We start from the raw sequence: 21,607 nt of genomic DNA on the forward strand, positions 1-21,607 counted from the left end.
AGGGTAAAAACTTTAACCTTTAGATATCACCATGAAAATCACTGAGTTGATCACTGACATCAAGACAAACAAAAAATGTATTACAAGTTTTTTGAAATTGTTTGTTAACATGGACAAACGGTGCATAATCTAATTACGTATGTGCTAATTTGCATAAATACCCGAACAGATCTAAACATTGGGTATAGCAGGTGAAAATGTCTTGTTGAGATATAACAGTAAAAGACTAAATGTGAAGGTCTGAATGGAAAACATTTAAGCTACCCATGAACATTAAGGAGAATGCAGAAGACAAAAGATAGGTAAATTAAAAAGTGTCTGGATCCAAAAATCAAATTACGTACACAATGCCCAAACCCCATCTCTGCAATAATAATTAATAAAGGCTGGTTTCTAAAGTCCTTCTTCCTGCCTCTATGTATTAATGTTCATGGGTAGCTTAAATGTGTTCCATTCAGACCTTCACATTATGTCTTTTACTGTTATATCTCAACAAGACATTTTCACCTGCTATACCCAATGTTTAGATCTGTTCGGGTATTTCCGCTAACGTTCCCCTAATGGGATTCTTCTGGGCTTTTTTTACTCAGGACATATTGAGGATACAGAATCAGTTGAGTTTGCTTCTGTTGCATTTTGTTGAACTCTTTTTTCCACAAAATGACTGGACTACTTCTAGAACAGGAGCTTCAGCCAGATTGATCTCTGCAAACTATAGCAGAATAAACACACACACACACACAAACACACACCCTAAACACCGGATGTGGCCCCGGCGGGAGCAACAATGTTCAAACCACGTCCCCAGAGAAACAGACAAAAGAAACGCTGAGGAAAACGAGGTGAAGAACATAAAGAGCAGGTCAGAAGTTTAACTGAAGCCCCTCGTGATCATGTGACTATTCTTTCACACACACACACACACACACACACACACACACACACACACACACACACACACACACACACACACACACACACACACACACACACCTTTCTCTGTACATCTATACAATAAACACACACAAACACTGTCTCTCTTATGCATGCACACACACACACATACACTTACATTACACACACACACTCACCTTTCTATGTACATCTACACAATGAACACACACACACACACACACACACACAAACACTGTCTCTCTCTCTTATGAATGCACACATACACACACACACTCACCTTTCTATGTACATCTATACAATGAACACAACACTGTCTCTCTTATGCATGCACACACACACACCTTTCTCTGTACATCTATACAATAAACACACACAAACACTGTCTCTCTTATGCATGCACACACACACACACACACACACACACACATACATTACACACACACACACTCACCTTTCTATGTACATCTACACAATGAACACACACACACACACAAACACTGTCTCTCTCTCTTATGAATGCACACACACACACACACACACACACACACACTCACCTTTCTATGTACATCTATACAATGAACACAACACGGTCTCTCTTATGCATGCACACACACACACACACACACACACACACATACATTACACACACACACACACACACCTTTCTCTGTACATCTACACAATGAAAACACACACACAAACACTGTCTCTCTCTCTTATGCATGCACACACACACACACACACACACACACACATACATTACACACACACACACACCTTTCTCTGTACATCTACACAATGAAAACACACACAAACACTGTCTCTCTCTCTTATGCATGCACACACACACACACACACATCTTTCTATGTCCATCTATACAGTGAACAGACACACTCTCTTACACACACACACTCTCATACACATACACACTCATACATACACTCTCTCACACACACACACACACACACACACACACACAAGGAAAGAGGATCGCGGCTGCAGAGTTAGAGTTCAGGTTTCCCGTGATCGACTGTTTCACACACGAGACACAAACTGAACCTACACAATATCCTCATAAACTGGATTCTGCCCTGCGTTTGGAAGATAATTGGGGCCTAATCCTACAGGATCCTGATGGGAATTTCCCCAGGAGTCACACATGATCCCACTGGATTAGTAGGAAATTCCTTTAGGATTTTTTTCTGTTCGAATAATGTCTTCCAGCTAAATATAATCACAGAGGAGCTGTATGAGTTTAAAAAATATGAACTTTAATATCACAGTAATATTAGGCTGTACTTTGACATATAGGACCATGTAACTGAATTACCAACGCGACTATGTACTATATACACACACACATATAACTACTTTATGCTGTATTAATGTTTATACACTGTGTGTGTGTGTGTATATATATATATATATATATATATATATATATGTGTGTGTGTGTGTGTAAATGACATATCATATAATAATATACATAATCATATAGTCATATTCATTGAAAAGGTAATCTTAACAAATTATGCCATCAATTTCAATAAAATACAAATTTTTACATCATCCCCTTATTATATTGCTTACATTACTAGAATCACACTGTTGTTGTGGTTGTTGTTGAGTGTTCAACAATATCAGTTTATATTTCTGCCAAGCTAATGATAATATACACATAATAATAAATAATCATATAAAGTCATATTTACCCAAATATCCCATCGCGTTCTTTGTGTCCTTACTCCCCAGGTCTGCGTTTTTAACATGAATGACCTACTTTTGATATTTTTAACTTTTTAAACACAGAAACACTGTGAGGGCACAGATTGTTTACCTCTTAGCGGCTGAGCCGTGACGTCAGGACACACCCCTATAGGGCAGGGGGCGTTGCCAGTCTCTGCAGTCAGTGGCGCGCCATTCGGCCAATCAGAATCCAGCTGTCAGGCGTTCCCCCCAATCAGCGGAGAGGGTATGTCAACGGACGCCTGTGATTGGCGCTCTGTGTCTATAGATATGCAGGCGGAGGGCGGGGCTAAGTAAAGCTGTTGACCGTTTGCTGCTGGTTTATCTGGAGAAAGAAAAAGCGATCGGTGGGACTAAACGCGAGTTTTAACCGCGGCCTGCTATTGAATTCAGTGGATGATTACAGAAACGAGTCTGAATAATTCTGGTAAAATATACTTTAATGATATCATGTCGTTTGTACTTGAGAAAACTGTTGGATCTCTAGTGGTCAGTTTTAATGCGAATATGTGGCCATGCAGTGCGTGTATGCGCGCACGCGCGTGAGTGTATGTTTGTGTCTGTGTGTGTATGTGTGTGTGTGTGTGTGTTTGTATGTGCGACACACTAAACAGGCATGGTCACAGATGCATCATATTTTGGGAATAAACAACACGATATTATATCACACTTTCGTGTGTGTGTGTTTTAATAGGTAAATCTAAATGTGAAGCTGGCGCGTGTGAATCCAGAGTAAAGGTGATGCTTCATCAGGTAGAGACTCTTTCACTGCATTCACTGTTTCTCAGCAGCTTTTACTGTTTTTATGTGTCAGTTTACTGTTATTTTTCTGCTCGGATTCTCTTTAACTAGTTAACAGTTTCTCTGAGCAGATAACAGTGTTTTCTGGTTCAGTTTGGGATGGTTTGTGAATGTTGACCTCGTATAATTTACAAAAAGAAGTGAAAGTTTTAATGAATTAACAATTTGTAGTGTTTAGTATTTATCTTGCTTTAACACGAATCTAGATGTCTGTCTTTATTTTAAGAACAAGACACTGAATACAAAATAAACCATTGTTTATGCAGAAATGGACGGAGTTGCATTTTTTTCAATGCGTTTTTATGAGCTGCATTTTTTTCCCTCTAGATAATTTTTTGGGTGGTTTCTTGAAGCTTTGTAAAATTGTAGTTGTGTGTGTGTGTTTTAAAAACAACGTTTCATTGATATATAATATCAATAATTTATTGTCCATAATTTTCATCCCCTATAAAACAGTCTGTATAAAGAAGAGTAACTCCTGTGGCTTTCAGGATAAATCCATCTATTATTAGAGTGATTGTTAGTGGCATTACTAGTGTTATTAAAAGCTCCTCTTTCCACTTTATTAGTTGGTTTTGCTCTTTATCCCATGTAAGATGGGATCAGACACTTGCCTCGGGCGCAGACGCACAAATGATGAGAAATATGATCAGAACTTCAAATGTTTGGAACAAGACCGCTTGTTCTTTTGTATTTGTGGTAGTTAAAGTGTCATATTGCATCTGTCGCATTTGAGTTTTGTTTCACTGGGAACTGATGCAATGTTGAGCATATCTGGAGTCTATATTAGTGGAGACCTGCATAAAGAGAGTTTAGTTTGTGTTAAACACATCTCTGAATCGAAAGTGTCCTTGTGGAATGAGTCTGTGTGACGCAGTTTTTTTCCAGCTGATGATATTGGATAAACTTTGCCCTATTTGGCTTCTGTTGTGTTTGTTTTGTATCGTAGCATAGCCTTTGCACTTTGTAAATCTTTATAGTCTTAAAACATTGTATGGCAAGAACAGCCGTGAGCTTTACACCACATTCGCGTCAACTGTGGTTTTGTGCTGTGAATCTGCACTCTTACACACACACACACACACACTCACACACACACACCCTCACGCACGAGACTTTTCCAGTTTAGGGTGGTTTTGTGTATGAGAAAGAGATGTGGGGTTAGAAATGTTGCATTATTCCAAATAAATAGATAGAAATTCACAAATTAATGTAAATAGAATCACAAAAATTTAACAAAATTTGCAAATACATAAAATGAGATTTGCAACAACAAAAAAAGTGTTTTATGTCACAAACACAACTTTGCCTGGCGTTCATTTCTTAATCGCTTTCTGTGCGTTTGTGTATGAATGCATACATGTGTGGATATTGAAAAACTTTATTTTTTTTTATTAATGCCATTAACAAGAACAATACAATGAGACATAATCATTCAAAGTAAAAATACAAAGTAAAAAAAAAAAAAGAAAAAGTGCCAGAGGACAAGAACAAAATTATAAGAAACAAAAGAAAAACTTTAAGGTGCAACTTTATACAACATTATTGAAACACGTCTAGCATCAAAACGTGCAGAGAAATCCACGAATAGTTGGACTCCGCCCCCCGTCTACTTAAGCCAATCAGATAACAGCTGTTTTGGTCTGACCAATCATAGCACGCTTTTGCTCCAACCAATTGCAATTTGCTTTGCAATAATTAATCTGCATTGGCTCAAATAGGAAAATAAAGGCAAATTAATATAAATGTCATTAATTTATTATTTTTGTTAAATGGAAACACTTACAATACAGTTCCATTTGTTAACATTAGTAAGAACTAACAATGAAAAATACTTCTTAAGCATTTATTAATCTTAATGTTAATTTCAACGTTTATTGTATCTGTGAATATTTAATACACTTGAGCTGATTTTAACTAAAAGTTAACAAAGATTAATAGATGCTCATTGTTCGTTAATGCACTAACTAATCAGACATTATTTTTACTTCGTTATTTTACGTGGCCATTTCTGATAACCTTAGGGTCGTAATTATAATGTAGGAGTTGTTAAATGCGATTGGTTTCATTTGTGATTCATTATCTGCAGCGTTACGGCAAGTGTAGATGCACATGAATAATAGCCAAAAAAATTTGTTTATATAAAAAAAACATTCTCATTTTCCACTAGATATTTTCCTCTATATCTCATCAGCAATTACGATTTCGGCACGCTCCGCTGCAGCTGAGCACTGAGGAGCGATTGTACAGTGACATCACTGCCAGATTCAAACTGTGCTTTCGTGCTGTGGCTCTAAACATCGTGATGTCTGTCAGCCATCACATCGTCCATCGGCCCAACCCTAGTTGCATTGCATGCATACGTGTGTGTGTAGCATGCATGAGTGTGTGTGTGTTGCATTGCATGCATGCGTGTGTGTGTTGCATTGCATGAGTGTGTGTGTGTTGCATTGCATGCATACGTGTGTGTGTGTGTTGCATTGCATGCATACGTGTGTGTGTGTGTTGCATGGATACGTGTGTGTGTGTGTTGCATGGTTGCGTGTGTGTTGCATGCATGCGTGTGTGTGTGTGTGTGCGTGTTGCATGTATACGTGTGTGTGTGAGTTGATGCATTTGCTCAGGATATGAATGGACTATCAGGACCACCCAGACACCATGAGGCCTGCATGTGACACTGCTCAGCGAGACAAAAAGCGTTTAGCGACGAGTTTAGCATTCCCGCACTAATTACCCTGTGATTGCGTGGAGTTCAGAGTGTCTCCAGCGGGTCCTGGACTATCTGTGTTTCTACAGGAGTGTAATGGGTCCCACATGAGCCCGTCTGTGTTACACTGGACTTTCAGGAAGTAAACTTTAATAGTTTGAGTGATTAGTCGTTTCCAGGGGCGACGGAACACAAAGCTGAGCGTCATTAGACTGGCTGTTAATGCTATCAAATGTTTATAAGTCTCATTAGGTGCACATTTACTAGATTAATAGAATTGCTGTTAGTGTAGTGGGATTTTATTTGGTTAATTGCTCATGGTTAGTGTTAGTGCTGCGATCAAACCTCTAACGAAAGGTATTAAAATTCAGTGTCAGCAGCGTTTGTGCTCCAGACATGAATCAGTGCTCAAAAAACACATTAAATGCTCCATGAATAGACTAAAAATGTTGGTGAGATTTGCATAACCGTAGAGTTTCACGAATCAATTCACAAGCTCTTGATTCGATTCTATTCTGATTTGTTATGGATTGTTATTGTGACTGAACGCTAATCAGGAGCATTGCATGTTCAGTCTAAAGTGTTTCTTTACAAAGTGACGTCGCCATCTACTGGCCTGACAGAAGAATACAGCGTTTTTAATCGTTTTCTCGGATCCGTGTGAACGAGGATCGTTTTAACAACGTTGTTGTCTAAACATTAAAAAACACAAAGGAATTTTTTTTCCATTTTTAGTACATCGTCGTCGTATAAACGTAGCCTAAACTATGCGAAAACTACGAAACAAGCTCTATCGTTATATTTTATCATGTACCGCTGCACAACAAATTCGTTTCTTCTTAAACTCTTGTCTTTTAGCTACGAAAGTCTAAACTGCAGTTGTTAAACCCTGAAAAAAAAAGTAAATTACATTCAAGAGAGACTAAACTACTGGAACCAGTTTTTTTTATTATTGTTGTGAAGTTCTTTTATTTTTGTCTCTTGTATGTTTTTGTTTATAAGAAAATACCATCAGCGACGAAAGTCTGAACTGCTCTTGTTAAATGCAAAATGAGTAATTTGCCTTCGACATGCTTAACTACTTGTGAAATACTTCTACCAGATTTTGTGTGTGTACAGTGTGTTGATGCGTTGCGTGCTCAAAAAAGACTTCTCAAGCTCTTGATTCGATTCTGAATTGATATCGCTTGTTATTGTGACGATTCTAATTAGCGTTAATTAACTAAACAGGAATGTGAAGCTGCAGGAAATTGTTCCAGTAAATGCCTATAAAGGAATTAGTTGCACGCCGGTCTGTTATCGTAGGTACGTCGACTTTACATTTTCACGCCGCTAAACATGATGCTAATCGAAACTAACCGTTATTGATTGCGTTACATGTCAATCAGACGTCCGCTACAAATGCAGTGCCGATGAGGGGGAGGGGCTACATGTCAGAGAGCTGTCAATCACCTGTAGACACGCCCCCTCCTCAGCAGGGACTAAAAATGAGGCCACAGCAATAACTCATGAGAGGATGAATGCTTTACAGACCTTACAGGCACGATTCATACAGAGAAAACTGACCTGTTTACTTGTATTGTGCTTGTATTATTTTTGAAAGTATTTTGTAATCGTCCAGGTATGAGTGTAACAATGTCCATATTGACTGACTGATGAATACTTGAATTTCCCGAAAGTGATGACTAAAGCATCCAGTAACTAACACAACTCATAACACTTACAAACAGTAAAATCACACAAACACCAATTCTAATAATGAATAAATCAGCTACAACAACCAAACTAGATTCTATATAGTAAGGAACATGCATGTTTTAAAAGACAAACAGTCCTAAGACTAAAGTTTACTCAAGTTAAATATACAGATAAAAATAGCAGTGATAAACGGCGATATGATGTTATGTGGTTGTTTAACCATGTATTGAGTTAAATATATTAGGTTGATTGAACACAATTAAATTAAGTTTTAACAACATGTAAAAACAAATCGTGTTACTTTAGCTTATTTTAATTAATTAAATTGAACAAGAGACATTTTTTTTTTGGAGTGTGATATACAGCTATGATGTTATGTGGTTGTTTAACCATGTATTGAGTTAAATATAATGGGTTAATCGAACACAAATTAAGTTATTACAAAATCGTGTTACTTTAGCTTATTTTACACTTATCACACTCAAAAAAAGAATTTGTCTCTAGCTCATTTTAAATAATTAAATTGAACAAAAGTAACACGATTTTTTTACATTTTGTTACAGCTTAATTAAATTGTTAAATCCACTTAATATATTTAACTCAATACATGAGGTTAAACAACCACATAACATCATATTATAGCTGTATATCACTCCAAAAAGAATTTGTCTCTTGTTCAGCTATAATATGTTTTGTGGTTATTTAACCTCATGTATTGAGTTGTCACTCGTCACTTGTCAGAGGAACGCAGGGTAGTTTGTGTGTGTCTGAGGGGCCTTGCATCAGGGCACAGCCGCTCTGATTGGCTGTGTAACACGAGCCCGAGCCTTCTGATTGGCTGCTGGGTGACAAGCCTCCGTGTGGGAGTCCCTCTACTTCCTGTTCCCCTCCCCCCGACAGGAAGTGCTGATGTGATGGAATCCACCGGATGTTTCTGAGGGAACATGAGGGTGACGGGATACAGCACGTCTGTCCCATTCAAGAATTTCTTCCTGAGTTTTTTTTTTTCTTTCTTTCTTTTCTTTTTTTTCCATCTGCTTTTCTGTTTCGCCGTCTGTATTTTGTTTCCCTTAGAGACACGGTTTGGGTCTTTTTAGAAAGATTCATCATGCTAATGATAGTTTGTGGATTATACCACAGTCGTGGTCTGTTCGCCAAAATGCCGTTTTAATAACGTTTAGTGTTTCTGATCTCAAATGTGAGATCTGTTTATTCACTGTAAGAAAGTTTATGAATATTTGTGTATTATGTTTTTGTATAATCCGTTCTCATTATTTTTATTTGTAAAATTATTTATTTCAGTATTATTAATTATTTTATAACGGATAAAACAATAAAAACCTGACGGCCTCTGCTAGAAATCCTATAATGGACCATGGTTGGATCTTATCGATACAAAACGAACATCAGAAGCAACACAATAATTGTGGCCAATGTGTTTTGGAGAAAAACATTTATTTCATAATGTGATTTATCCCCCACTTTCAATTATTTTACTTCAGTGATTAGACTGGTTAGATTTTTGTTATATGTGAATATTTTCACATTAATGAAATAAACACAGTGTGAATTCCTTGATTTTGTGATAACCTACGAGATATATTAATATACATGTATATATTAATGTAATCATTTAAATACTGACTAAAGTATTAATTTAATGTAATTGATTACATTAACAGCAGTACAGCAAAATATAGGCTAAATATAGAGAAAATATTTAAAGTATAATTTTTTGACATGTATTTTTGTATTATAATAATGCCGTTTATCTCTGTCTTTTTTTGTTGTTGTTAAAATACAAAACAATTAAAATATGGGAAATCTTTCCACAGCACATTCTCAAAATTAGGCGTTTTTCTTTAAGTGTGATTTCCTTCAATTTTGTGATAACCTACGTGTTGGACATGTTTTCGTGATATTCCACGCGTTCCTGATCGCTATCTGATCCAGACAATGAACATTTCTGCCGTGTTTTCTTTGCTTTTACTCTTCAGTTGAAGTAATGTGATCGAATTACAGAGGAAGCTGTTTTTGTCCCAAACGTGTCCTCAAAACGATCTGAACGTTACTGTGCGTTTTCTCCCTTTCAGTCTTTTTACGTTAGAAACCGTTATTTGGGTATGATCAGACTGGCTCGAGTTTGCAGAGGAACTGAAAGTGCATGCAAAGGAAATGGTTTGACAGCGTGAGAGTGTGTGTATATACACATTTGTGGTCGGAATTATTAACACCCCTGGTAAATATGATCAAAGATGGCATTAAGAGTCTGCATTGTTTATCTTTCATATAAAAAAAATTGAAAGCATCTAACCTTTTGTTGAAGTAAAAGAATTGAAAGTGGGGTGAAAATCACGTTAAGAAGTGAATGTTTTCCTCCAGAAAACCATAATTATTAGCATCCCTAGACTTTTTTTTTATGAGTAAAATATCTCATTAATAAGTATATTCTCATTAATATTTGCTTTTTGTTTAGCACAACAGTGTGACAAGGAACATGAAGTGTCTAGAAATTACTTGTTTCACAGGAGTTTTTAAATATGAGGAAACACAAAGGTGAAATCCCTTCATCCATCACAATGAGGAAAACCACAGAATATAGTTCTGATGAGCAGCGAAGGATTGTTGAGCTTCACAAAATAGAAAGTGGCTATAAGAAAAAAACTAGGCTAAAGCCTTAAAAATCCCCATTTACAACATCAGGGCAATAATTAAGAAGTTAAGAACTAAAGATTTAGGGAAAAATCCTCCTCGTTCATCCAAAAAACAAACTCCAGGATTTTCAGTTGTCAGACAGAACTTGATCTTCAAACGACACCGGATTCTGTGTTCAGATGAAAATGCAGATTAAAAAAGAGCTTTATGGCAGCAAACCCACCAGATGTGTCTGGGTCACACATGTATAGAGAAGTACCCCGTGCCCAGGGTTAAATATAGGCCTACCACTGGATCTTTAATGCTGTGTGGACCTATTTTTTTGTTGGAGGTCCTGGACTTCTTCTTCAGATACATGTTATCGTGGACTCTAGCAAATACCAACAGATAAAACAATCAAAACCTGACGTCCTCTGCTAGAAATCCTATAATGGACCATGATTAGATCTCCCATCAGGACAACGATCCAAAACAAACATCAGAAACAACACAAAAATTTGTTTCTGCCATGATCGTCTCCGTTCCTGACCCGAACCCTGTAGAAAACTGAAGAGGAGAAGCACCAACAAGCAGGAGACAAAAACTACTTCATAAAACTCTTCCTATAATTGTGGCCAATGTGTTTTGGAGAAAAACATTTATTTCATAATGTGATTCATCCCCACTTTCAATTATTTTTATATAAGAAAGAAATATATAAAGAAAGAAATGTTTAAATACTCTGACTAAAGTATTAATTTAATGTAATTGATTAAATTAACAGCAGTACAGCAAAATCTAGGCTAAATATTTAAAGTATAATTTTTTGACATGTATTTTTGTATTATAATAATGCCGTTTATCTCTGTCTTTTTTTGTTGTTGTTAAAATACAAAACAATTAAAATATGGGAAATCTTTCCACAGCACATTCTCAAAATTAGGCTTTTTTCTTTAAGTGTGATTTCCTTCAATTTTGTGATAACCTACGTGTTGGACATGTTTTCGTGATATTCCACGCATTCCTGATCGCTATCTGATGCAGACAATGAACATTTCTGCCGTGTTTTCTTTGCTTTTACTCTTCAGTTGAAGTAATGTGATCGAATTACAGCGGAAGCTGTTTTTGTCCCGAACGTGTCCTCAAAACGATCTGAACGTTACTGTGGGTTTTCTCCCTTTCAGTGTGTGTGTGTCTGAGGTGTGTTATTCTGCAGTGGTTTTAAAGAGGAATTCGAAGCTCTTGATCTAATGCGGCCCGCGAGCTCAGATCAACAGGAGCGTGAGACTGGGGTTTGAGCGGGATCGGGGTTACCCTGCTGAGCACAGGTGTCCCGACCGGGAACGAGATGTTTGGCATTTCAAGACAGTTGTTATTGCGATGCGCAGCTGCAGATGCGAGACAGAGCCGTGGATTGTTTTCATATTTGAGTTAATGTACAATACATACATGTGCATGTGCATCATGGGTCACGACAACTTGTGTACTGGTTTAAGATTTATGTATTTGCAGTGCATAGTGACTCTGGACCACAAAACCAATTTTTTTTTTTTTTTTTTTTTTTTAATACATCACCTGAAAGCTGAATAAATAATATTTCCTTTGATGTATGGTTTGTTAGGATAGGACAATATTTGGCCGAGATACAACTATTGAGAATCTGAGGGTTGCAAAAAAATCTAAATATTGAGAAAATCCCCTTTTAAAGTTGTGCATTTATGTTCACGATTGTGCTGCATTCACTCACAAAAATAAATGTTTTATATATTTACGGTATGAAATTTACAAAATATCTTCATGGAACATGATCTTTACTTAATTTCCTAATGATTTTTTGCATAAAAGAAAAATCGATAATTTTGACCCATTCAATGTATTGTTGGCTATTGCCACAAATATACCCGTGCGACTTATGACTGGTTTTGTGACTCAATACCATGAGTCACAATAACATTCTGCACCGTAAAAAAAAAAAAAAAACTAATAAACTTAATGCAATGCATTTTTGGCAGTCATTCATAAATGAAGTAAGTCAGAGTGCATTTCATAACATAAAGCAAAGAATCAGATGATTCATAACAAAAGCTTCGAGTAGTTATTCATTTAGATTGCTCGGAAATAGCCATTTATTGTAGGAAACCCAGTTAGTTTTCAGCAGAAGTGCACCTACGGATGAACCAATGTTGTCTACAGATCGAGATGCTTGAAAAGAAACATCCTTGTCTGTTAAACAAGCTTTTAAGAGCTAATACCATGGTGCTGCTTTGTGTAAACTGGTCAATAGTTGAACTAGGGTTGTGTGTTTATATATCGTCTAAGATAATATTATAATTGTTTCAAAGATGTGCGATCTGATAATATGGAGTACATCCACACACATAGAGAGTGATGTAGTCTAGTGCGCTAGTGCATTTAGATTGCACGCTTTCACTGTGTGATTTACTCTATTAAAATGCATTCATAACACCCTTAATATTTAAGACAAGATGCAAAAATAGCCTACCTCTGTATGTTTTATATATTTATGTTATTTAATATAGTTTATATCACATGAAGAGTACCGTTTTTTTTCCCCGGCAAATATCAGCACTAAATAAAAAATGTCATATATGCATATAGAATGGTGCATAAAAAAAAATCATAAGTTGTTGGAGAAAAATAAAATTTCGCAAATGAAAAAAATCAATAGTATAAACTTTGACTGTGAGCATAAGGTAGCTGCAAGTATTATGGAAATAAATCTCAACATAATATATTATGAGATTTAATTCTCAAAATAATTAATATATCATACACTTCAGTTATGCGCGATCTGCTGTGACGTCACAATCAAGTTGAATTGTGGTATTATCTGCTCAAATGAAAGTGTCATTCAGTCGGTCTGTTCCTTCACGAGCCCTTTGTGTTTACTGTGATGAACTCGAAGCTTCTCTGTGATGAACTGTAATAAATCTAAACATGAATCTCGTCTAAATTTGTGACTTTGGTTGGTGAATAAATGCACACTTAATTATTTGACTGTAAATTTACAGTAAATTGCAGGTTACCAGTTGCATGACTTTCATAGTAAGTTACTATATAATTTTTTACAGTAAATAATTGTGAAATGACAGCTGTATACGGTGACAGTAATTATGCCGTCGTGTTACTGTAATTTAGCAGTAAGCTAATCTAGATTTACTGTATTTAACTGAAATGACAGTTAGTGTCTAACATATTACTGTAATTTAGCAGTAAGCTGCTGTAGGACTAATGTATTTAACTGAAATGAGTGTCTATCGTATTACTGTGATTTAGCAGTAAGCTGCTCTAGATTTACTGTATTTAACTGAAATGACAGTTAGTCTAACGTATTACTGTAATTTAGCAGTAAGCTGCTGTAGGACTACTGTATTAACTGAAATGACAGTTAGTGTCTGTCGTATTACTGTGGTTTAGCAGTAAGCAGCTGTAGGATTTCTGCATTTAACTGAAATGACAGTGTCTGTCGTATTACTGTGGTTTAGCAGTAAGCAGCTGTTGGATTACTGTATTTAACTGAAATGACAGTTAGTGTCTGTCGTATTACTGTGGTTTAGCAGTAAGCTGCTCTAGATTTACTGTATTTAACTGAATGAGTGTCTATAGTATTACTGTAGTTTAGCAGTAAGCTGCTCTAGATTTACTGTATTTAACTGAATGAGTGTCTATAGTATTACTGTAGTTTAGCAGTAAGCTGCTCTAGATTTACTGTATTTAACTGAAATGACAGTTAGTCTAACATATAACTGTAATTTAGTACTAAGCTGCTGTAGGACTGCTGTATTTAACTAAAATGACTGTCTATCGTATTACTGTAATTTAGCAGTAAACAGCTGTTGGATTACTGTATTTAACTGAAATCACAATGTCTATCGTATTACTGTAATTTAGCAGTAAGCAGCTGTAGGATTACTGTATTTAACTGAAATTAGTGTCTATTGTATTACTGTAATTTTAGCAGTAAGCAGCTGTAGGACTACTGTATTTAACTGAAATGACTGTCTATCGTATTACTGTAATTTAGCAGTAAGCAGCTGTAGGATTACTGAATTTAACTGAAATTACAGTGTCTGTCGTATTACTGTAATTATCAGTAAGCAGCTGTAGGACTATTTTATTTAACTGAAATGACCGTGTCTATCGTATTACTGTAATTTAGCAGTAAGCAGCTGTAGGATTACTGTATTTAACTGAAATGACAGTGTCTGTCGTATTTTTGTAATTTAGCAGTAAGAAACTGTAGGATTACTGTATTTAACTGAAATGACAGTTAGTGTCTGTCGTATTACTGTGGTTTAGCAGTAAGCAGCTGTAGGATTACTGTATTTAACTGAAATGACAGTGTCTGTCGTATTTTTGTAATTTAGCAGTAAGAAACTGTAGGATTACTGTATTTAACTGAAATGAACTGTCAATCGTATTACTGTAATTTTAGCAGTAAGCAGCTGTAGGATTACTGTATTTAACTGAAATGACAGTGTCTATCATATTACTGTAATTTAGCAGTAAGCAGCTGTAGGATAACTAGGGCTGGGTATCGTAACAAAATTTTCGATACCGATACCTTGACTTTGATACCGGTTCCTGAACGATACTTTTTTCGATACCAATTTTATCAATATAACATTACCTAAAAAAAAAAAACTTATTTTTTCAGTTTGTTGACTTTTTTTACTCCTATTTTGAGTCTGTAAAAAAGCACCAATTCTAAAGTTTTCTATGTTTCCTAATCATTTAACAACATGTATTCTTTACTTCAATGAGCTCATTGTTTATGCCTTAACTTAATGCATTGTTTAACAATGAAACTGTGAAATGCATTTCAATTAATTTTCATTCACAGTCACCCCTGATAACAGATCACTCTAAATTGTAATTTAGACACATGCATTTTCTGTAAAGCTCCTTTGAAACGATATGTATTGTGAAAAATGCTATACAAATAAATGTGAATAGAGTTAAATATAGGCTACTGGGGTGCTGGATATATGACTCAAGCTCAGCACACATGAAGCTTGCGCAAAGCACTGGCAAAAGTAGCCTGATGATTATGGATGTGTCGGGAAACGATAGCAAGGAGATATTTTAATTGTTTATTAATGAACAAGTGTTTACTAAACGTGTTGGCTGCAAAGATGATTATTGCGAATTTGCGATGCTGACTCGTCATCCCTGCAGTACTGAACGCGCGCGCGCCTATATGGATTAGGTAATCAAACTATTTATTTATAATTGTTTCGTTTAAAAGTAGACATATTTTGAACATATATAGAACCATTTCTCATGTCTGTGAGGCAAGTATCCTATACGCTGAGTTTTGGTTTAAATGTGACGCACTCCAGTTCTTGTAGTCGAAGGCGGATAAACTTTCTACTCTCGAGTGTATTCTGTGCGCTTTTAAGTGTAGATTTATCGTGTTACCGGTCTTTGCAGCAATTATCTTGTCGAAAATATTGCATCGTGTGCTTATGGCATCGAGTCGGGTACATAGGTACACTTTTGATCATTTCCACATATTTTCTATCTATCTGGGTTGGACGCTTACACACACACACACACACACACACACACACACACACACACACACACACTACAGCCTCACGTGCGACGAGGCACGTCTCTGGGCAGCCGCGTAAAGTAGTGTTTTTCCGCCACAGCCAATCATGCTGCATGTTTATTGTTTCACTGACGTTGACGAGATTAACCACTTAGGTAACGAAACTTGGTAACGAAAAACAAGACCTGTTTCGATACTCGGTAGTATCGAGGCAATTCAGTTGGTACCTAAAAAGTACCGAACTCCATACCCAGCCCTAAGGATAACTGTATTTAACTGAAATGACAGTGTCTGTCGTATTACTGTAATTTTAGCAGTAAGCAGCTGTAGGATTACTGTATTAACTGAAATTACAGTTAGTGTCTGTCGTATTACTGTAATTTTAGCAGTAAGCAGCTGTAGGATTACTGTATTTAACTGAAATGACACTGTCTATCGTATTACTGTAATTTTAGCAGTAAGGAGCTGTAGGATTACTGTTTTTAACTGAACTGACCGTGTCTATCATGTTACTGTAATTTGGCAGTAAGCAGCTGTAGGATTACTGTATTTAACTGAAATGACAATGTCTATCGTATTACTGTAATTTTAGCAGTGAGCAGCTGTAGGATTACTGTATTTAACTGAAATGACAGTTACTGTCGTATTACTGTAATTTAGCAGTAAGCAGCTGTAGGATTACTGTATTTAACTGAAATGATAGTTAGTGTCTGTAGTATTACTGTGGTTTAGCAGTAAGCAGCTGTAGGATTACTGTATTTAACTGAAATGATAGTTAGTGTCTGTCGTATTACTGTGGTTTAGCAGTAAGCAGCTGTAGGATTACTGTATTTAACTGAAATGACAGTGTCTATCATATTACTGTAATTTAGCAGTAAGCAGCTGTAGGATTACTGTATTTAACTGAAATGACCGTGTCTATCATATTACTGTAATTTAGCAGTAGGCAGCTGTACGATTACTGTATTCAACTGAAATGTCAGTGTCTATCGTATTACTGTAATTTTAGCAGTAAGGAGCTGTAGGATTACTGTATTTAACTGAAATGACAGTTAGTGTCTGTCGTATTACTGTAATTTTAGCATTAAGCAGCTGTATGATTACTGTATTTAACTGAAATGACAATGTCTATCATATTACTGTAATTTTAGCAGTAAGGAGCTGTAGGACTACTGTATTTAACTGAAATGACACTGTCTATCGTATTACTGTAATTTTAGCAGTACGCAGCTGTTGGATTACTGTATTAAACTGAAATGACAGTAGTCTGTCGTATTACTGTGGTTTAGCAGTAAGCTGCTGTTGGATTACTGTATTTAACTGTGAATGTCTATATTACTGTGATTTAGCATAAATAAAAAAAAACAGTGATTTAGCTTTCATTTTTTAGAAGAAAAATAAAATTTTATAACAGGAATATAAAACTGGGTAACAGGAATGAAGTATGAAGGAACGAACAGGAGTGTAAGTATGCTACTCGCATTGTAAAACTAATCCTAAAATGTCTACATTTAAAGTAATTTCAACTATAAATCAAATCATGTGAATAGTACTAGTATATCAATATTAAATCATCAAACCAGAGGACTCTACTCACTCCTGTTAATTTTACTCAGTTCTGTTATTCCTCATATGAGTAACAGGACTGAAAGTAACATGATTGAGGTTAAGCTAAAATTACGTGACAAATTGCCACATGACGTACATTGTATATTTACATCACAGGCTACTGAGATGCATTACTCTTAAAACTATTGTAAAGTACTGTAAATTTTTATTCTCACCCATCAATAACCTATAACATTGAAATGTAAACAATTTCTTCCTTTCTGTGTCAGTTTTCACAGTAAAAGTCTAAATACGGTATTATATTGTGAAATATCACAGTTAAAGCCTGTGAAGTCACAATAATGTAATTTACTGTGAAATATTAGTTATATTTTGTGAAATCCTGGAAATATAGTATAAATGAGTGCACTTATGCAACCTCTGTGACAATACAAAGTCTTTTAATGCTGTTGTTTTAATAAAAAAACATGAATGTAATTTGGAATTACTGGATTACTAGGAATTTTACTGTTTTAATTTTTGAGGGAAGTGTCTTGTTTTACCAGTATATGATATTGAGCCTAAAATAATCCGTAAACTAGATGGGGTAAAATAAAACCTGCGTACGAGTCTATAGATTTGTGCTTGTATGTGAAAGTGCAATAATTCAATTGAAATGCTCAGATATTTAGTCGCCTAAAACTTGACCAAACACAAATAGGACACGTTTTATTAAATATGATGATAACTTAAAGTACATTTGACACGGTGTTAGTTTTGGTCTATCTTCGAGTCTATGAGAAAATCATCTTTTATATGTGTGGATTAGATTAAAAAACACCATGCAGGATCTTAACCTGGAGGCTCTCCTGTTTTTCACAACATCTGCTTCGAGAGCTTGATGTTCTGCGATGTTCTTGGGTTTTTCAGTTTTAGGGACCATTGTGACCCCTGTATTTAACGATGAGTAAATCGAATTCTTGTGGCCTGAAGTGGAGCGGCTGCAGTCGTAATTACGGGACGGGACGTTCTGTTCGCTCCAGTGCAGAAGTCCCACTCACACCCTCTCCAGAAGACTTTCTGTCTCTCTCCACATCTAGAGATTCACTCGAAATGTGACTCTGGATCACAAAACCAGTCATAAGTCGCACGGGTCTATTTGTGGCACATTGTATGGGTCAGAATTATAGATTTTCCTTTTATGCCAAAAATCATTAGGATATTAAGTAAAGATCATGTTCCATGAAGATATCTTGTATATTTCTTACTGTAAATATATAAAACATGTATTTCTGTGAGTGAATGCAGCACAATCGTGAACATAAATGGACAACTTTAAAGGGGATTTACTCAATGTTTAGAAAATTATCTTTTGCTGGTTTCCAGGACATGTCGGATTGTCAGGGAATGAACGAGCTGATGCCGCTGCTAATGAAGCTCTTAATCAGGAAGTGAATGAATGTCAAATTCCGATATTAACCGATATATTTTAAATGGGTGGCAAGAAGAGTGGGATATGTGCAAGAATAATAAGTTGTATGAAACTCATCCGGAAATAGCAAACAGACTTTTTATCAATTTTAAAACTAGACTTGATCAAGTGGTCTACACCCGATGCTGTATGGGTCACACAAGTTTGACCCATGCTTTTCTGCATAAAGGTGAAGACCCAACTTTATGTATGTTTTGTAAAATTTCCTTATCTGTCAAACATATTTTATTAGATTGTCCTGGACTTAACACAAGCAGAATGCTCTTTTATGAAGTTACTTCATTTGAAGGAGATATTTAATGAGATTATGCCTGAAAAGGTTTTGGATTTTTTTTAATCATATGTTAATTTAAAAAAATATATTGTATAATATGACTTGTTTATATTTGTTTTGTATTGTATTCATATGCTATTTTTGCCATGAAAATAGCTTTGAATGCTGACATTGCATTAAATAAAATAATCTGAATCTCAATCTCAATGTTTAGATATTTTTGCACCCTCAGATTCCAGATTTTCAATTAGTTGCATCTCAGCCAAATATTGTCCTATCCTAACAAACCACACATCAATGGAAATATTATGCATTAAAAAATAACTGGTTTTGTGGTGCAGTGTCACGTATGAGAATTATTATTCTCTTTTTTTTCAGCTTTGTACAATGAAAAGGTCCGAGTTTTGGATTCTAGCAGTCCCAGTGTGATGCGGTTCAGTGTTGAACTGATTGGCATGGGATAAAAAGTGGGCGTTTTAAACGTTGATGATGTCATGCATTAACGTGCGCTGATGACTCATTCGTGTCTTGAGTTTAAGTTCGTCTGCTGGTGCTCATGGAGACGCTGAAGCATGAAGACAGAGGAACACATCTTTCTCTTCTCCTGTTTTTCCTAAGCGCAGCGTTCAGTGGTAAAAACATCAATTAGTGTTGAGGGGAAATGGGTTGCCATGACGACGGAAGTTGCGTTTGCCAAGGACAGTGAGTCCATCCTTCATGCATCAAACTTGTTCATTTCTGTCTGGGCAAGATAGTTTTTTTTTCTTATTTTTATTATTATTTTTGCTTTAATCAGGTGTTGATAAAATACAGATGGAATGAAATCATAAAATTGTTTTATATGAATGTGTCTATATCAATGTTTTCAGAGGTGGGCTTAGATGAGGCTTCTCTGTTTTCATTCACGACATAATTTAATTTGTTTTGTTTTTTTAAGGATAGCAACAGTAACCAAGGTGGGCGGAGCTTACAGGTGTTAAATACAGCACTCGGCAATAAGGGTTTTGCTCTGCGTTCTGATTTTAACTGATTTTTTCACTTTCACAACCGCAAAAGATGATCAATTTTTAATTTAAGTAATGCCTTTTAGTGGTTGTTGTTCTTTCTTTCTTACTTTTTTTTTATTCACAAACTAATACAAATGTTTTTAACAAAAAGAAACTGCAACAAGCTGTAAATTCATAAACACTCGTTTATTGGAAATATGACTTGTGATTGAAAGAATCACTAAGAATGTGTTGAAAAATAATCACAATGTAAAAGATTAAACGTACCATTGCATGCAGTATTTATTTATTCTGATAATATACATGTATTATATATGTATTTTGTAGTTATTTATGTTAGTTACACAGATAAAAAAAATGTTTTTGCTCATACACACTCTCTCACTCGCACACAAACGTGCGCACACACGGTGTATGTATTGTTATTGTACACACACACTTATTTTTATTTGTTTGTTTGTTTTATATTTTATTTTTGAACATATCCCGATGGAGATAGGGTATGAACAAATAAATAAGATGTTTATAATAAGTATATATGTTATATATATTTTATTGCTGTGAACCATCGAGACAACATGAACGCACACACACACACACACACACACACACAAATAAGGTCCTGCGTCCGAGCTGGAACACGAGAGCCGATCCGAGGATTTCTGCCTGGTGTGTGTGTGTGTGTGTGTGTGTGTGTATGTGTGTGAGAAAGCACACATCTGCTGGAAGGTGTTACTCCAGCCGGATGATGTTTGCTGATTAAACCTGGAAGCTCTTAGACTCCTGGTGTTTCGGCCGGATCGTTCATGTTCTGCTCGTGTGCCAGATAAAGATTGTCGCTCTGATATGAATAAGCTTCTGTTTCCTGGACGATCATCCGTGGATTATTCACGATCCGGGAGATTTAACGAGTCGCGTAGAACATTCCCACGTCATGTGGACTTTTCCATGAGCTTTTTACTCACGATAATAAACCTTCATCATCACATTATTATTATCACTATCATTATCTCTGGAGTAAAACACTCATTATGTTTTTAACTAGATCTTTTATGTTTTACGGTCATCCGAATAAAAGTGAAATGTCCTTATGGCTTATAATGTGATTTATCAGATCGCAAAGGCTGCGGTTTAATTTAACATTTTTAATAATATAATTTCATTCTCATTCACATAAAGAAGGCTCATAACCTGGTGTTTTAAGTT

General features: G+C 35.8%; 2 protein-coding genes across 3 annotated transcripts in view; both read left to right on the forward strand.

Moving 5' to 3' along the window:
- Positions 1-21,607, forward strand: part of lmnl3 (lamin L3) — a 163,978-nt gene that overhangs the window by 44,060 nt on the left and 98,311 nt on the right. The gene's annotated exons all lie outside the window — the stretch shown is intronic.
- Positions 2,937-21,607, forward strand: part of vdra (vitamin D receptor a) — an 85,566-nt gene continuing 66,895 nt past the window's right edge. The window contains exons 1-2 of one of the 2 annotated variants that reach the window (XM_077218660.1): positions 2,937-3,089; positions 3,357-3,415. Coding sequence is in view for 1 of the 2 variants with exons in the window: in XM_077218659.1 (XP_077074774.1) it covers positions 3,059-3,089 (31 nt within the window). In the remaining variant the exon portion in view is untranslated. The remainder of the gene's footprint in view (positions 3,090-3,356; positions 3,416-21,607) is intronic. The other variant, XM_077218659.1, reaches the window with a different exon arrangement.

This window comes from Siphateles boraxobius, unplaced genomic scaffold (genome assembly GCF_051911475.1).
Source record: "Siphateles boraxobius isolate OS27281-9 unplaced genomic scaffold, OSU_SipBor_1 77, whole genome shotgun sequence".
NCBI classification, from domain to species: domain Eukaryota; kingdom Metazoa; phylum Chordata; class Actinopteri; order Cypriniformes; family Leuciscidae; genus Siphateles; species Siphateles boraxobius.